General features: G+C 41.5%; 1 protein-coding gene across 2 annotated transcripts in view; it reads left to right on the top strand.

Moving 5' to 3' along the window:
- PCDH7 (protocadherin 7) overlaps window positions 1-14,345 on the top strand; it is a 461,646-nt gene extending 447,301 nt beyond the window's left edge. For both annotated transcript variants that reach the window (XM_063136149.1, XM_063136147.1), the window contains exon 3: window positions 13,405-14,345. In XM_063136149.1, the coding sequence (XP_062992219.1) occupies window positions 13,405-13,784 (380 nt within the window). In that variant the 3' untranslated portion in view covers window positions 13,785-14,345. The remainder of the gene's footprint in view (window positions 1-13,404) is intronic.
- Window positions 14,346-14,809: the final 464 nt, after the last annotated feature.

Below are 14,809 nucleotides of genomic sequence, written 5' to 3'. Positions count from 1 at the left end.
AGCACAGATGTGATTTTTGGAATAGAAGCTCATGTATGTATTAAACCCAAAGGGAAGCCCCTACTGGCAGAATTTCTCTTCTATACCTAAGGTGTGTTGGCTTGAAAGACAAACCAACAGAATTATTAGAAATAACCACATGGAATGACCACACAGAAGAATGAAGAAAAGGAGGAGAAACCAAAAGTTGCAAGAAGATTTATTAACCAATTGGTTATCAGGTTTCTTGGCATGGAGATGATTCAACATTGGATTAGAAAGACCAGGCGATATCCTGGTGATCGCCCTGGGATCATCCCTATTTATTTATTATATTTATATACCACCCCACAGCCGAAGCTCTCTGGGCGGTTTACAACAGTTTAAAAGAGTAAACATTAAAAAGTATACAAGATTTTTAAAACCATCAGAAACATAAAAACAGTATTAAAAACAACAGCATCCCGGGAGCTGGCAGGGAGGATCCCAAGACCGCAGAAAGTGTGGCCAGGCATCATGGATTGTCCCAGCTCCTCGTGAGTAACCGCAAGGACCCAGGACCCGGGCATAGAGCTCCTCCGGAGCTCTGTGCCCGTCGAGGGTGGGGTGAGGACAAGGGTTGTTTTTTTTTTAAAAAAAAAAAAACCCACTTACCTTTCATTCAAGAGATTGTGCACTCCTTTTCCTTTTTTAAAAAAATCCAAAATGGTGGCTAAAATGTCATGCACTGCGTGCAGATGAGGGCGGCGACCTCATAATCATAAAATTGTGAGTCGTCACCCTCCAACCCCCTCGTTTAGCCATGGCCTAAGAGAACAGTTTTGCTAAGCTAAGTTCTTTCCAACCCAAATATTTTGCATTTTTGTACATCCAAGTCAAAAAGTTCACCGATCTGCATTCACGATCTACACAGGCCAAATTCAATAGGTACAGGTATTCCTAGCATGGGGAGAGCACTATGTTGTGCCTGACTGCCATATAGCTACGAAAGTTGAAGAGGGGGAACAGGAGGTGTCAACCCTAATTCGGTACCACAATCAGTGTCGATTACGCAGGGATTATTAAATAGACCTCTAAGAGCTGAGCCCTCAATGCCCTTGCCTTGGATGGATGAATCTGTCAGGTCAGTTTTGATTTCTTCCACATTTTAATGTTTTTTAACCTGAATTTTTTTTCATCCTAAACATGAAGAAGGTGTGGATTTTGGATAAATTCTTATTTTAAAAAACTGAAATGAAATTCTCACTCATCCCTGTATGGTGAACAGGGTAAAGCTAGAAACTAAATTATTCTAGATATATATAGGTATAGGTGAGAAATGTGAGTTGTTCACATTTCAATACAAACTTACCAAATTAGCACTTTCTGTCCCTAAGAAAGAACCAGAAAGCAGTTAGATGTCAAAATTTACACTTTGCTGAAGTCCATGTTGCAGTCAGCAAAAAAGAAGTGTACTAAAAATGTGTACATCTGAAACATTGTGCACAAAAAATCATGTATTTAGAAAAATGCACACAAAATACATAAGCTTTGGGAAATGCCCATGGAAATACATAGGGATTTTCATTCCGACTAAACAAAAAATAAAAGTCTGCCAGTGACTTTAGCAGTGGGAATGAGAACCTGAATGAAACTGATATTTGACAGGTTTGTCCATCCCTGTCTGATGGTAAAACAAAAGGATTGAAAGGAGGATATAAAATTGGGGCAGGGGATGGGCAACGCAGACCCAAAACATTGTGTTACCTGAAGTGGAGCAGGAAATATGCCCCCCCCACACACACATACAGTTTCTGACACAGAATCGCCCTCATCCCACCCTACCCTCTCATGCACACACACATATATCACAGACGCCAATCAGCATACCCCATTCTTCCACAAATAAGCACACACACACACACACACACACACACACACACACACACACACACACAGACAAATGTCTGTCCTTGGTCGACTGAAATCTTGCGTACCGCCCAAACTCTACCACCTCCCACCTATGCACCTCTCCTCCATTGGAGCACTCGTCTGTTCCCAAGCGTATCTATCTCTCACATTTGTAACACTGCAGGTCTTTACTGGGTCCTCAAAGTCTTCACGACTGGTCAGTGGTCTCCTTCTCCCCCCACCACCTTTGTTTACACATTCCCCAATATTAGAGGTTGCATTCCCATCCTTGCTTGGCTACTGTTACCCAGTCCATATCTGAGGTCTCAGAAAGAGGGGGGCATTGACAGGTGGATTCTGAGGGCATAAAACCATGTTTTGTGTGGGAGCAGTGCTTGCTTCAGTTGCATGGTTTGCTGAGGTGTCCTCAGTTGCAGCCATCTTATTGCCAATCCAGTACCAATCAGAGTTCAACTCATCACAGTGCTCACATGAGAAGTGGCCTTGCGGGTGCTGATCAAAGATATCTGTGAGGGAGTGAAGACGAGATCGTGGTGGCAATGAATTAGGTGAGCACTGGATTTGACCCCTGCTAAAGACAGCTGGGAGTAGAGTCTCACACCCTGAACTGGGCTCCTGCTAATTGTGGGATATCATCTCAGGCTTTAATCAGACAGAAAGAGAAATTCTACGATCAGTCGCCTGCCTTGCCTTGGAACCCAAATCAAATTATGTGAGCCATAGCAGCAAGTGACCAGTGCTCTTTCTCAGTAGGAAGGGAGACTTAGAGGGTCTCTATTCCCTCTGCCTCCTCTGCCTCCCTGAAGCATCTGGGACATGGTGAAGGTGGAGGAAGAACTAGACAAAATGGCAACAATGATGTCTGCTAGCATTAGCAATATATCTTGGATGAAAGGGCTGTAAAGGCCTTCTAAAATCTAAGCACCTCAGTCCAAGAAAAATAAAGCTTTGCTGGGAATTCTTCATGTTTCAGGCTCAAAGAAGATGTCATCAGGTTTCAGGCTCCAAGAAGAAGCCAACTTCTACACCTTAAGTAGGAGGGGGATTGTCAGTGGTGGGCAGAAGATAGTCAAGAGGAGTCACGAATCTGCAAGGATCAGGCAGGTGAACTACTGCCAGTGGCGTTACAACAGCTGAGGCAAGGGGTGCATATTCACTCTTCCGTGGCTCCACCCACTGGCCCTGATTCACCACTGACCTTGGGCTGGCCAGCATTAGGGAAAACCTCATCCATAATGGGTTAAGGGTTTGGGGCAATGATCTACATAATATATCACGGCCTGTTTGCTCCATCTCTTCTGCCATGTGGGATTAGTAAATATTTCAGCAGCATTAATGAATTGGATAGTACTTTACAGCTACACCTCCTGCAACAGTGAATAACAGGCTAGCCCTGAAAAGGGATTTATGAAATCAGATCCTAATCCCCACAGGGAGTTAAGGTGTTCAAACTTGCTCTAATTCAGTCTTGTGCTTTATGTTTAATATTTTCAAAATATCCTGTACCTTGGGCATGTCATCTGCAAAATAATAGTAATAATAAAAAAATCCTGTGCTTCTGTGGCAGAACGTCTAAGGCTCTCTAGTACTGCTGTTAATGAGTAGCTTACTGAGGCCTATAATGAGACAACCACTGTGGAAGTTCAGAGAAGTGCAATACCTCTGTCCAAAACATGTTCCAAAGGCAAAGGCCAAGAGGTTTGCATCTGGGTACCGTAAAAGAATATATCTGCAGGTGCTCAAAGGCAGAAACTGAAATGAAGTGCCATGGAAAATCAAATGGGTTTGAATACCTATGTAATACGAGGAACTGCAAGTTGTCCACATCAGTTTCTGGACTGTCTTCGAGTATTTGAAATAGTTCCCTGAAACAACCAGAGGTGTTTTTAGGGTTAAAACAGAGCTGTCCTGACAGAGAAAATACTATTGGCACAAGGAAAAACATCCCACTAGGCCATCTGTTTCCCCAATTTGGTGCTTATGTGAATTTTGTTTTTATTAATCACTGGTGTTTAAAAGGTATTTATTTGAGTTTTGAGGTCAGTAACAAAAGATTGTAATTCTAGGCTTTCTTGATGGTTTACTGGCTGCTGACAGAATAGTGACACATCTTACCCAATTAAGCTTGTCAGCTAGCAGTATGAGCTCCAATGAAGTGTCTAAGTTTGGAAATGATTTCTTTATTAGAACAAATAAAAAAAAGCCCATACATATCCTGCACATAAGAATGAGATTGGATGTGATTCCTGAAGCTTAAGACAAGCAACTTCTATTTAAGGCAGAATTAACGTTGATTTTGAAATATACAATGTTGCCAGGAAACACACCCTATTTTTAATCTATTGACTATTCCCATTTTATTGAAATCAATGGCCAAGCTCTCATTAATTTTACTGTGGCTGGATTGCAGAGTCATTAGGAGCAAGCCACACTGTACAGCTATGGTGATTTTCATTCCTTCAATTAGAACTGGTAATCAGAAGGGGTAGATTTAATTACCTAGAAGATGAAACTGGTTTGGATGGGTAGATTGCATGAAATCTAATCCTAAGCATCATTAAGAATTCAGAATTGAATTAGGAACATGAACAATGGAAAGTATATTGCATTAATTTAAGGGTGAACATGTCTGGGGAACTTAAGAGCTACACCATTGTATTGGTTACACAAAAAGGGTCTTCAGTGCCACAACACACTTAAATACAAATTTAGTTTCAAACCATTTGAACAATCTCTTCCTCTTCAGCACTTTTAAAAGTAATTCAAGATCTGCAAATAGGTTCTACAGGATTCCGCATGAACAAAGTGAAGACTGCAGTGAATGTTTAAATGAAAGCATGTAAGTGCACAAATGGGCCTATTAATGGAAATTAGAACCGGTCTACACATGTTGAATGAAGTGGCAGGCTTTTGGACTGAACCACTCCAAAGGAAGAGATTTTTGATGACTGCCCCACATAAAAAGCGCCACCATGGAATAAAATAATACATCATACCGTAGGGTGACCATATGAAAAGGAGGACAGGGCTCCTGTATCTTTAAAAGTAATGTAGAAAAGGGAATTTCAGCAGGTGTCAATTGAAGAGGGTGAAATTCACTCTTCATCACAACAGTTAAAGCTGCAGAAGCCCTGCCCTCTTTTGTATCTGGCCACTCTACTATAGCTAGTGTAGCTTTAACTGTTGTGATGAAGAGGAAATTTCACCTTCTTTAATTGACACCTGCTGAAATTCCTTTTTCTACATTACTGTTAAAGATACAGGAGCCCTGTCCTCCTTTTCATATGGTCACCCTATCATACCGGAAGTCATAGGCCTATCTCACGTGCTAGCTCACTACGTGCATGGAACTTTTGAAGTGATTTCTTACTTTCACTTTGAAGTGGTTCAGACCATAATTCTTTACAATGTATTGAAATGATCTGAGCAAAGAAAGAAAAGAAACCAGGGGAGCAAAATTCTGGATAGTTCAGCTAGGGCTGGACTCTGGGTCCCAAAAAATCTACCACATCAACCACTGAGGTGGAACTCCCTGCTCCTGGAGGTCAAGCAGGTTCCAACATTGTGTTGTTTTCAGCATCTCCTGAAAACGTCTTTATTTCAGGAAGCCTTCATTGACTGATGAGACACTTTTTTTTTACTGGTGTTCTATTTAAAAAAATAATAATTTGTTACGGTATTTTGTTCTTTTATCTTTTTTGTCTTTTATTGTTCACCATTCCAGGATCTGTTTAGATGTGGAGTGGTATATAAATGTTGTAAATAAATAAGTAGACCACTACCACCCAAATAATAATAACTAAGGTTGCTTCCAGACAGATGGCCCCTAGATAATTCCATCTTTCCCTCTTTAATACATTTTCTGTGGCAGGAGGAGATGGAGGAAGCAGTGGGACAGTATGGGAGGGGTACAAATGCAAGACGATGTCTAGAATTTCATGAATAGGACAGAGTGATTGCACAATAAGACCCTCATCTAGGAGCACCCGAAGGTTCAATCTTTCCCACTCATCTTTATTTGATAGCTGTATCACATGGTAACAACCCACCCTATCCCAGAAATTGTTGGGCATTCTTATAAGTGGCTGGTTGGTAACCAGAAGAACCTCCCAGGGATCCAGAAGAGTTATTTTCATCTTTGGAACCATCAAAATGGTTAGATTTCACACAACGTAGTGGTGGAGCGAATCGGGGGATGATTTCATCTGTACGAGAACACCATTAAATGGAATTCGTTGCTATAATATTTTGAGATGATGAATTATAACTGAGAATACAACTTCAGCCCCAAAGGAAAGCTTTGAACTTACTACTTGCAATTTTGCTCTCATAGCTTTGGGAGAGAGAGGGTTGGCGTTAGCACTTTGGCTTCAGAAATGAGCAATGGACGTGAAATTTGTCTTCAGCCCTGCTGGAGATCTCCCTCATGAAGGTTCCTCCATCCTCAGCTATCATCACCAGCAGCCATTCCAGCAGGCTGAGCTGAGGGGATGCGAGAAGGAAAGCAGGGCCGTTCCACCAGCCCTGCTGAAATACTTACTTTTCTCCCTGCCTATTCCCCTTTACGTGTGTTGTGTCTGTGGGCAGGGGTGGCCTACTTTCACGGATTATTTGTAAGTCACTCTGGAAGCCTTTTTGGCTAAGGATCCGGATTAAAAAAATATATTCTAAATAAATAAATAAGAGTATCAGGGTAACCAACTATGAGGGTACTTGAACCATGGACCTTCAGAGGGAAGCGCTGGGAGGGAGCCATTGCAGCTTATTAGAAAACTATAGGCCTACTTATAGGTGCTATAGTTGGTCCCTGCAATATCCTGTCCTTACACAACTTTCCCTTCCTGCTAGCAGATTTTGCAGGCAAAAAGGAGGGAGAATGAAGCGACAAGACAAATATATATGGTTTCAAATTAGGGCCACATTTACTAAGATCTGCAAAGGAAACACTGGGCGGACCCTAACTGTGCCAGCAAATAGCAGGCGTTTTAACGGGCAAAACATTCTATTCCTGATGAGTGGCATCAACTTGATCGCCACCCACAGGCTTACCCCTTTTGGGGAGGGGAGGCCTTCCTGTGTCGCTCCCCACCCAGATCGCAAGGTACTGGGTGGAGCGAGGTGAGTTGCCCTCACAGGTAACCCTTATCCACCCACTGGGGCCGCAAAAACCCTCAGTAGAAGGCCTCAGGCATCACCTGTCACCACTTAATGGTGCCACAGAATGATCACCATCACTGTTCTCTAAACGTGCCCGCCCCTAACAGCCTAAGCCAAATGTGACCAATTATCAGCACCTGCAGGAATCCTAAGACACTCTCTACAGACTTGCACCCCCTCCAGCAACAGCCTCCCCGATTTATTTATTTAGGGTGACCAACTGTCAGGATTTCCCCGGATTTGTCCTGGTTTTTGTTCTTTCCATGGTGTCAGGGGGGATTTTCTATAATTTTCAATAATGTCCTGGAATGACACACCTTCCTCTTTAAGGCTGCCATTAGCATGGCAGGAGGGAATGACATGCTTTCTTGAGGCACGTCATTCCCCCACCCCGAGCTCCAATTGAGGTCTTAAAGGGGAAAGTGGGTCATTCGTGGACATTATAGAAAAGGCCCCAATTGGAGTGGATGGTGGTGGTGCAGAATGAAATCCTTTCCCCTCCTCCACTCCAACTGGGTTCTTTAAGGTGGCGGGGGAATAACGTACTTTCTGCAGGACTCAGAAAGCTGCTTCCCCACACACACACTAGGTGTCCTCTTTTTTGGTTTCCCAAATATGGTCACCCTAATTTATTTATTTATTTATTTATTACATTTCTATACTGCCCAATAGCCGGAGCTCTCTGGGCGGTTCACAAAAATTAAAAACATTCAAAGTATAAAACAACAGCATAAAACCATAATATAAAATACAATATAAATATATACAATATAAAAGCTCAACCAGATAAAAACAGCAGCAATGCAAATTTATTTATAGACTGTTAAAATGCTGGGAGAATAAAAAGGTCTTCACCTGGCATCTAAAAGCATATAATGTAGGTGCCAAGCGAACCTCCTTAGGGAGCTCATTCCACAGCTGGGGTGCCACAGCAGGGAAGGCCCTCCTCCTGGTAGCCACCTGCCTCACTTCCTTTGGCAGGGCTCACGGTGAAGGACCCCTGAGGATGACCTTAGGGTCTGGGCAGGTACATATGGGAGGAGGCATTCCTTCAGATAACCTGGCCCCAAGCCGTTTAGGGCTTTAAATGTTAATACCCGATGGGACGTGGGGGAAGGGCACATGTCTGTGTAGTGTAATAAATATATTTTGGGAAGCTTTCAGGGTCTGTTCCTCATTGTGCTCTTGAGAGAGAGAGAGAGAGAGGCCCATGAATACTTGAAAAACATTTCTATGTACAGTGTGTGTGTGTGTGTGTGTGTGTGTGTGTGTGTACATGCATATCCAGCTTGTCTTCTTTCGGGCATCACCCTCTCCCAACTAATGGGATGTTGCCCCAGGGGATCTTCCAGCCTGCATGGGCAACTTTTCAGGAGGATGCAGGAAGAAGAGGGCACTGAAAAGACCTCCTTCATGTCCCTTTGGATCTTGGCCTTGAAATGTTAAGCTCAAGACACATTATATGGAATCATTGGGAGTAATCTCAGGAGATACTTAAAGCATTTCTCCTGGTGGTACTAATGGCGGTAATAAGTAACCACAATACTTATTTTCTAAATAGTTCTTCTAAATGGTCATTATTTGAAAATGAATTATACACTCCATCACAGAGCTTATTAAGAGGGGAAGCAATGGCAGGGATGCGTTCTGCCTTGTTCTAAAAAAAATGCTAAGAGGATTTGCCTGCTTAAAAATCAAAGAGCATCATGTGTGCCCGAGTAATAAATTATTATCCCTGCTTCTTACCTTTGGGGAGTTTGAGAGTAATTCCAGGTTTACTGTGATGAACAGCGGTGGTTTCCTGTTATGTTCTCTGTATATTGTGTACCACTCCCCAGTCTCAGTCTAAATGGGCTGACGAATGTCAATATATCTGTTATCCATCACTGAGGAAGAAGAACAAAGCTGTCAGAGTCTGAGCAAAATATCTAAATTCAAAAGCCTTTGGAAAGACAGACTCCCCCCCCACACACACACAAACACACACCAATAAAAAATGAAGCAGCAGCAAAAACTTAAAGTACTGTCAAGCCACCAGTGCAGATGAATAAGCCTAGGGTCTGATGCAGTGTCTCTGCCTCTTCTCTTGAATAGTACTGGGAATTTGTATTTAATTTATACCAGAAATAGAATAAAGGCTCCTGACATGTAAATAAATAAATAAATAATGTATACATGAAAATAACAGAGCTCTGGTGTAGGAATTACATAAAGCTCTGGTGAGGAAAGACCCACCAGGCTCCCTCCCATCCTGAATTTTATTTTATATTCCTTAATATTTTCAAAAAATATTATTTTTTTAATTGAGATGCCACAAAGTGAAGTTCTGCTCTCCATTCCTTTTTTATTATTATTTGTGTTCAAAAGAGCGTTTTTTTTTAATTATTATTTTGCGGCTCAGACCCCCACAGTTGTCTTAGACTTGGCTTCTTGGGCAAGTTACTTTTCTTTTAGTCTCGCTGGTTATTTATTTATTTATTAAATTTAGATACCGCCCCATAGCCGACGCTCTCTGGGTGGTTTACAGACATTAAAAACAGTGAACATTAAAAAGTATACAAAATTTAAAACCATCAAAAATATAAAAACAACAGTATAAAACAGTATCCATTTTAAACAACAACAGTTAGCCTTTGTGACCAGCCATGAACTCCATACCAGCCATTTTGTGAGAGCATCCACAACAAAATTCAAAACGTGCCAACTGATCCAAAAAAGGTCAGAGGAGACCCCTGAAACAGAGGATTGCTGCCAGTAAGTCCCTGTCCCAGAATCATCACTCACTCTGTACATATTTCTTGTGACTGGGGTGGGATTCATGTTCTTTGGGGGTCTGGCGGATTTGCTCCAATGGCCTCTTCTGGCTGGTTCCTAACCTACTGTGTAAAAATAATTGAGTAGTTTTTAGTTTCTTGTAATGCAACGATGGTTGTGCTTTTGCTTGCTCGGGTCTCATACCCAGATCTTTGGCCTTGTTTGCAAAACTGATTTAAGGAGTCAGGATTACCTCATGTGCCCATTCCATTCTGTATACCCCACTGAAAGCCACTGTGCTTTTTTATTTGATTACTGCTCAGGATGGACAAACCTGTGCATTTAACTTTCTCTCACATTCAGTTTTTTTTTAACTTCTCAAATTCTTTCAATCCCTAATAAGAAGAAACTCACAACGTCCCTATCAAAAATCAACTAAAATGGAATTCTCACTCGTCTGAACTGGACCAGGGCGCATCCATGTGCAACATTGGTAATGGTTGCTGTAGGGCAGCCTTAAGGGCAACTGTAATCCGATGGGGACCAGGTGTCCCTCCCGATCCAGTCCTCTGTGTGTCTAATGATATCAAAGGGATGTGGACATGCCCTTTGAAAGTCATGTAGGTGAGATGTGCTGGTAGGATGATGATCCCAGCATGTCCAACAGGAACCAACTTCACTGCTCACAGGGCTTTTTGTGTAGTCTAAACTGTGAACTATCTATGCCTGCACCCATCATGTGCATATACATCTGCTAATTGGAGTTTAACACTTTGTGCTTCTATTAAAGCTTATGCCAGAATAAATGTGTTAGTCTTTAAGGTGGAAAGTCTCAGGATGCTGTAGACAAATTGATTGTGGAAATCTCTGATGCATTTCAGCCTCTTGCTTTTTGTTAGGCTTTCTTCATGAGGCCACAACAATACATATATAGCTTCTTGAAGAAGTCTGACCAGAAAAGCAAGAGGCCAAAACATGTCGGGTTTTTCTACATTACATTTGTCTACAGCATCCTGAGACCTTCTCTCTCTCTCTCTCTCTCTCTCTCTCTCTCTCTCTCTCTCTCTCTCTCTCTCTCTCTCTCTCTCTGTGTGTGTGTGTGTATGTTCATCTTGGATGCTCACCTGCCTTGCACCCTTAGCCTTTAAGGTGCCACACGGCTCTTTGTTGTTTTTGCTACAGCAAGCTAACATAGTTACCCCTTTAGAAATTGCTTAAAGGAGGACATTCAAAGCTACATAGAAAATTAAGTATATCATCATATATGTTTCTTGTATGTTAAAAGGGGCAAAATAGATCTCAACTAGCATTTCCTTCAAAATCAAATGTAATTAGGGCTGACACTCAATTAAAGAAACCCAAATTGATTAATTCAATGAATTATAATCATTTAAAATGTATACACATTGGTATATAAACAAAATGTTTTGAACAGAAAAGCTCAGTGTCTTCGCTTTTAGATCAGTCTTCCCCAACCTGGTAACCTCCAGGCTCCCAGACAACATGGCCGATGCTGGCTGGGAATTGTGGGAGCTGCACTCCAACACTTCTGGATGGCACCAGGAAGGGGCAGGCTGTTTTAAATGACCCATGACAAAAAAGGAACCACCTTAGAAGAGACTTGCCTTCCTGTGTGAGAGAAAACACCCACGCTGTGATGGCACTTGCCACCTGCAATTTTCATAAGCGCTTAAATTGTTGAAAAGCCTAACATAAAAAAAAATGTTCCCAATTAACCAGGCCCAATTTTTATTTGATCAAAACAATTTGAATTGATTAATTAGTGAATAACTAAACTGCTGTCCTGGTTGTAACATGAACATCCCTAAAACATCACAATTAATTTGAGTAAGGAATTCTGTTTCAGCTGAATTCAACAAGAGATGTAGGGATACAATAGGATCAGGGGCTAAGCTCACAACATGACCTTACATTCACAGAACACTTTCCAATCACACGCCTACAATCAGATGCTTACATGAACACATAGAGTGGTTTTTTTGTGGGGAGGGAGGGTGATGCAAATGCAAGTCATTGTCATTGCTTAAAGCTGTTTGTGTGCTCCTTACCATTTCTTAATGCTGTCTATTTTTAATGTATCATATGTAAACAATTTGCTGTCTTGTAAAGACTTGTGCACATTTAATTGCATAGATAGTTGAATGAATGTTTCCATTGACTTAAGACTGGTCTACAGTGATCTTGTTCCTGAACAATCAGTCCCACATAGTGTATCATTTGGTCTTGTAATACCTGCTTCAATTGAATTGCTATTTAATGTCAATTTCTCCTGGATGGTGGATGAGTCTCTAATTTCAGCTAAGGCTGAATGGTTAATCCATTGCTCAGGCATAAGTCACAGATGTGAATTAAGTCAGGAGCTGATGTTTAAAAATGTTCATAATGAGGCACCAGTCTTTTCAGGCGTCAAAAATCCAACGGAAGGTTTTGCATTGTAATATCTGTCCAATTAATTCGTTAATTATTTGGCTTTCTCTGTCCTTTAGTTTATGTTGATGTGTATCCCAAGCTGTTTCTAAATGTCAGTAAAAACCAGGGATGCAAAAACAAAAACCAGGTTCCCAGTCACCCACTGGCACTGACATATTTTTCTCAGGAACCTGGGTTGGTGAAGGAAGCTCAAATCAGATTTCTCCTCTTTCCATGTGTGGTGCTGTGCGTAGGACTTAACCACCACCTTCTCTTACTTTTTAAAGTTCTTATCTACAGCCAGATGCCACTCAGTGGAGAAATACCTTTTTAGCTGAATGCCTTTATCCATTGTTAGCAACTCCCCATTCTAATTTGCTATATATACTTTATATGCATTGGCTGTAGTCCAAACTATCATGGGATGCAAAGCTCTGCAGGAACTGGGTGGGTGGGTCTCCCATTATGTTGATTTTCAAAATCAGGGGATTATCTTCACCTCTAATCTGCATTCTGAAATTACCTTGAAATTTAAAATACCTATTTGATTGATCCAATTTTTTTGTCACCATCATAATCCCTCCACCCATGTGTACCAGGGCCACTAAATTTCTAAACTTACCACCAACATTTTATTTAAACAATTTAAAAGTAGATGAGAAATAGAAAGTTCTTCCTTAGCCAAAGGACAAGCAGGGTTTTGAACGAAGCCAAAACAGTTTCTTCAAACCATGCAACATTTCTGAGGAGAATCCCACATCATTAGATTGTCACCAGATTTTGCCCAAAGTGAAATTTTAAGCAAATGTAGAGGTTCCTCCTCAGGTGAAACATCTGAAGAATCTTAAAGAACTTCAAATGAGTTTTGATAGCACTAGCAACATTTATAGGGATTTTTTTGGAGATATGTGTACTTCAAAAACAGGTTGCCAATGCAAAACCAACCTCTGAAACAGGTATGGCCAACTTGTGGCGCTCCAGATGTTTTGGCCGATAATTCTCATCATTCTTCACCATTGGGTATCCAGTCTAAGGCTGATGAGATTTGTAGGCCAAATCGTCTGGAGAGTCACATGATGCCCACCCCTGCTCTCAAAATATTCTTTTACTTATGTTTTCGTGGCTACCATCAAGAACTGAAATCTAACGTTCATTCTCATTCTTTGTTTGCAGATTCAAGACCTTTACCAGATGTAGCCCTGACTGGGAAGTGCACTCGGGAATGTGACGAGTACGGCCATTCGGACTCCTGCTGGATGCCGGTCCGCACTTCACCCGAAAGGAAGCAGAAGAGCCAGCCAAAACTCTCCACTTTCATGCCTGTTGATGAACGGGGCAGTCAAGAGAAGCTGGCCAATGGAGAAGCCTCCCTGATGGGTGACCGCAACAGAAACCTCCTAAACAAAAAGTTGACCTCATCCTATGAGACCTTCAGTGCAGCTAGTTTCAGCAAAAGTGAAGAAGCCAACCCAGAGGATATTCCCCTCACACAGACGGGGGAATACAAGCCATCTCCTGTCAATACTTTAACTAGAAGAGAAGTTTACCTTTAGGCTGCGAAGAAGTAACAATACAGTTCTCTCGTGTGTTAGAAGGGGATAAAAAGGCAAAAACAAAAAACACCCCTATAAATCCAAACAATTATAACTCAAAAAAGCAAGGAAAGTCTATCAAAACAAAGGGGGCTACCAAAGAGACAAAAGCTTGGCCTGCCACTTCTGCCTCCATGCCAGGCATTTACGTACCCTGCCTGCCTGACTATACTGTACAATGTAGAAACCATTGTTGTTCCTGCATGCCTAATTCCCCTGCTCACCAATCTTTATTTTCCTAAATTTATGGTTGTAAATTCCTTTCAAGGTAACAAGTCTGAAATGGAAAAGAACTACAGAAACTGCTGTTACCCCCCCTCCCCTTCCCTCCCCCACTGCTGAAGCACTGTTTGAGCCACTCAGATTCTCATTTGATGGCCATCTGGCTTGTTCACAATAGCAGGCCAAAGGGGAAATTCTTATATATGTATATAAACATATATATTCATATTCCCAGGATACCATCTGAATATTTCTGAGTCCCATTAAAGATAAGCCTTCAGAAACCATACAAAGTAAATAGATAAAGAGATATTTTATAAAGGAGAGAGAGCGAGAGCACTTTTTTTTTTTAAGATCTCAGCTTTAATACTGTCCTGTGGCTGGAAACAACAGAAAAAAAAATACATTCAGCCTGAGATGATAGTCCAAAATACAACACATTCTCTGTAATCAAGAACTGTGAGTTCAGCTTTCATAGAATAACTGCTATCTCTGCCTCCATTTACGTCCTCCTTCTGCCATTCCTTCCTCCTCCTTTCTCCCCCACCTCTTTCTCTGGCATTTTAAACTTCAACACAAATGAAATGGTGATGGTATATCTCATGCCATACAAAGGATAAACTGCTAAACTGGTGTCAATTTTAGTTTTACAAGGTCAACTTTTAGCTTTGATGATGACCATAGTAACTAAAAGGCCAAAGAACACACTGTGGATCAGGAGAATTGCTCATTGGTCTTGACTTAGAAAATCTGACACAGACACG

The sequence above is a fragment of the Elgaria multicarinata genome, chromosome 10 (assembly GCF_023053635.1).
Source record: "Elgaria multicarinata webbii isolate HBS135686 ecotype San Diego chromosome 10, rElgMul1.1.pri, whole genome shotgun sequence".
Taxonomy (NCBI): Eukaryota; Metazoa; Chordata; class Lepidosauria; order Squamata; family Anguidae; genus Elgaria; species Elgaria multicarinata.
Note: the sequence above shows the minus strand (reverse complement) of the source record. Positions and strands in the feature narration are given on the sequence as shown.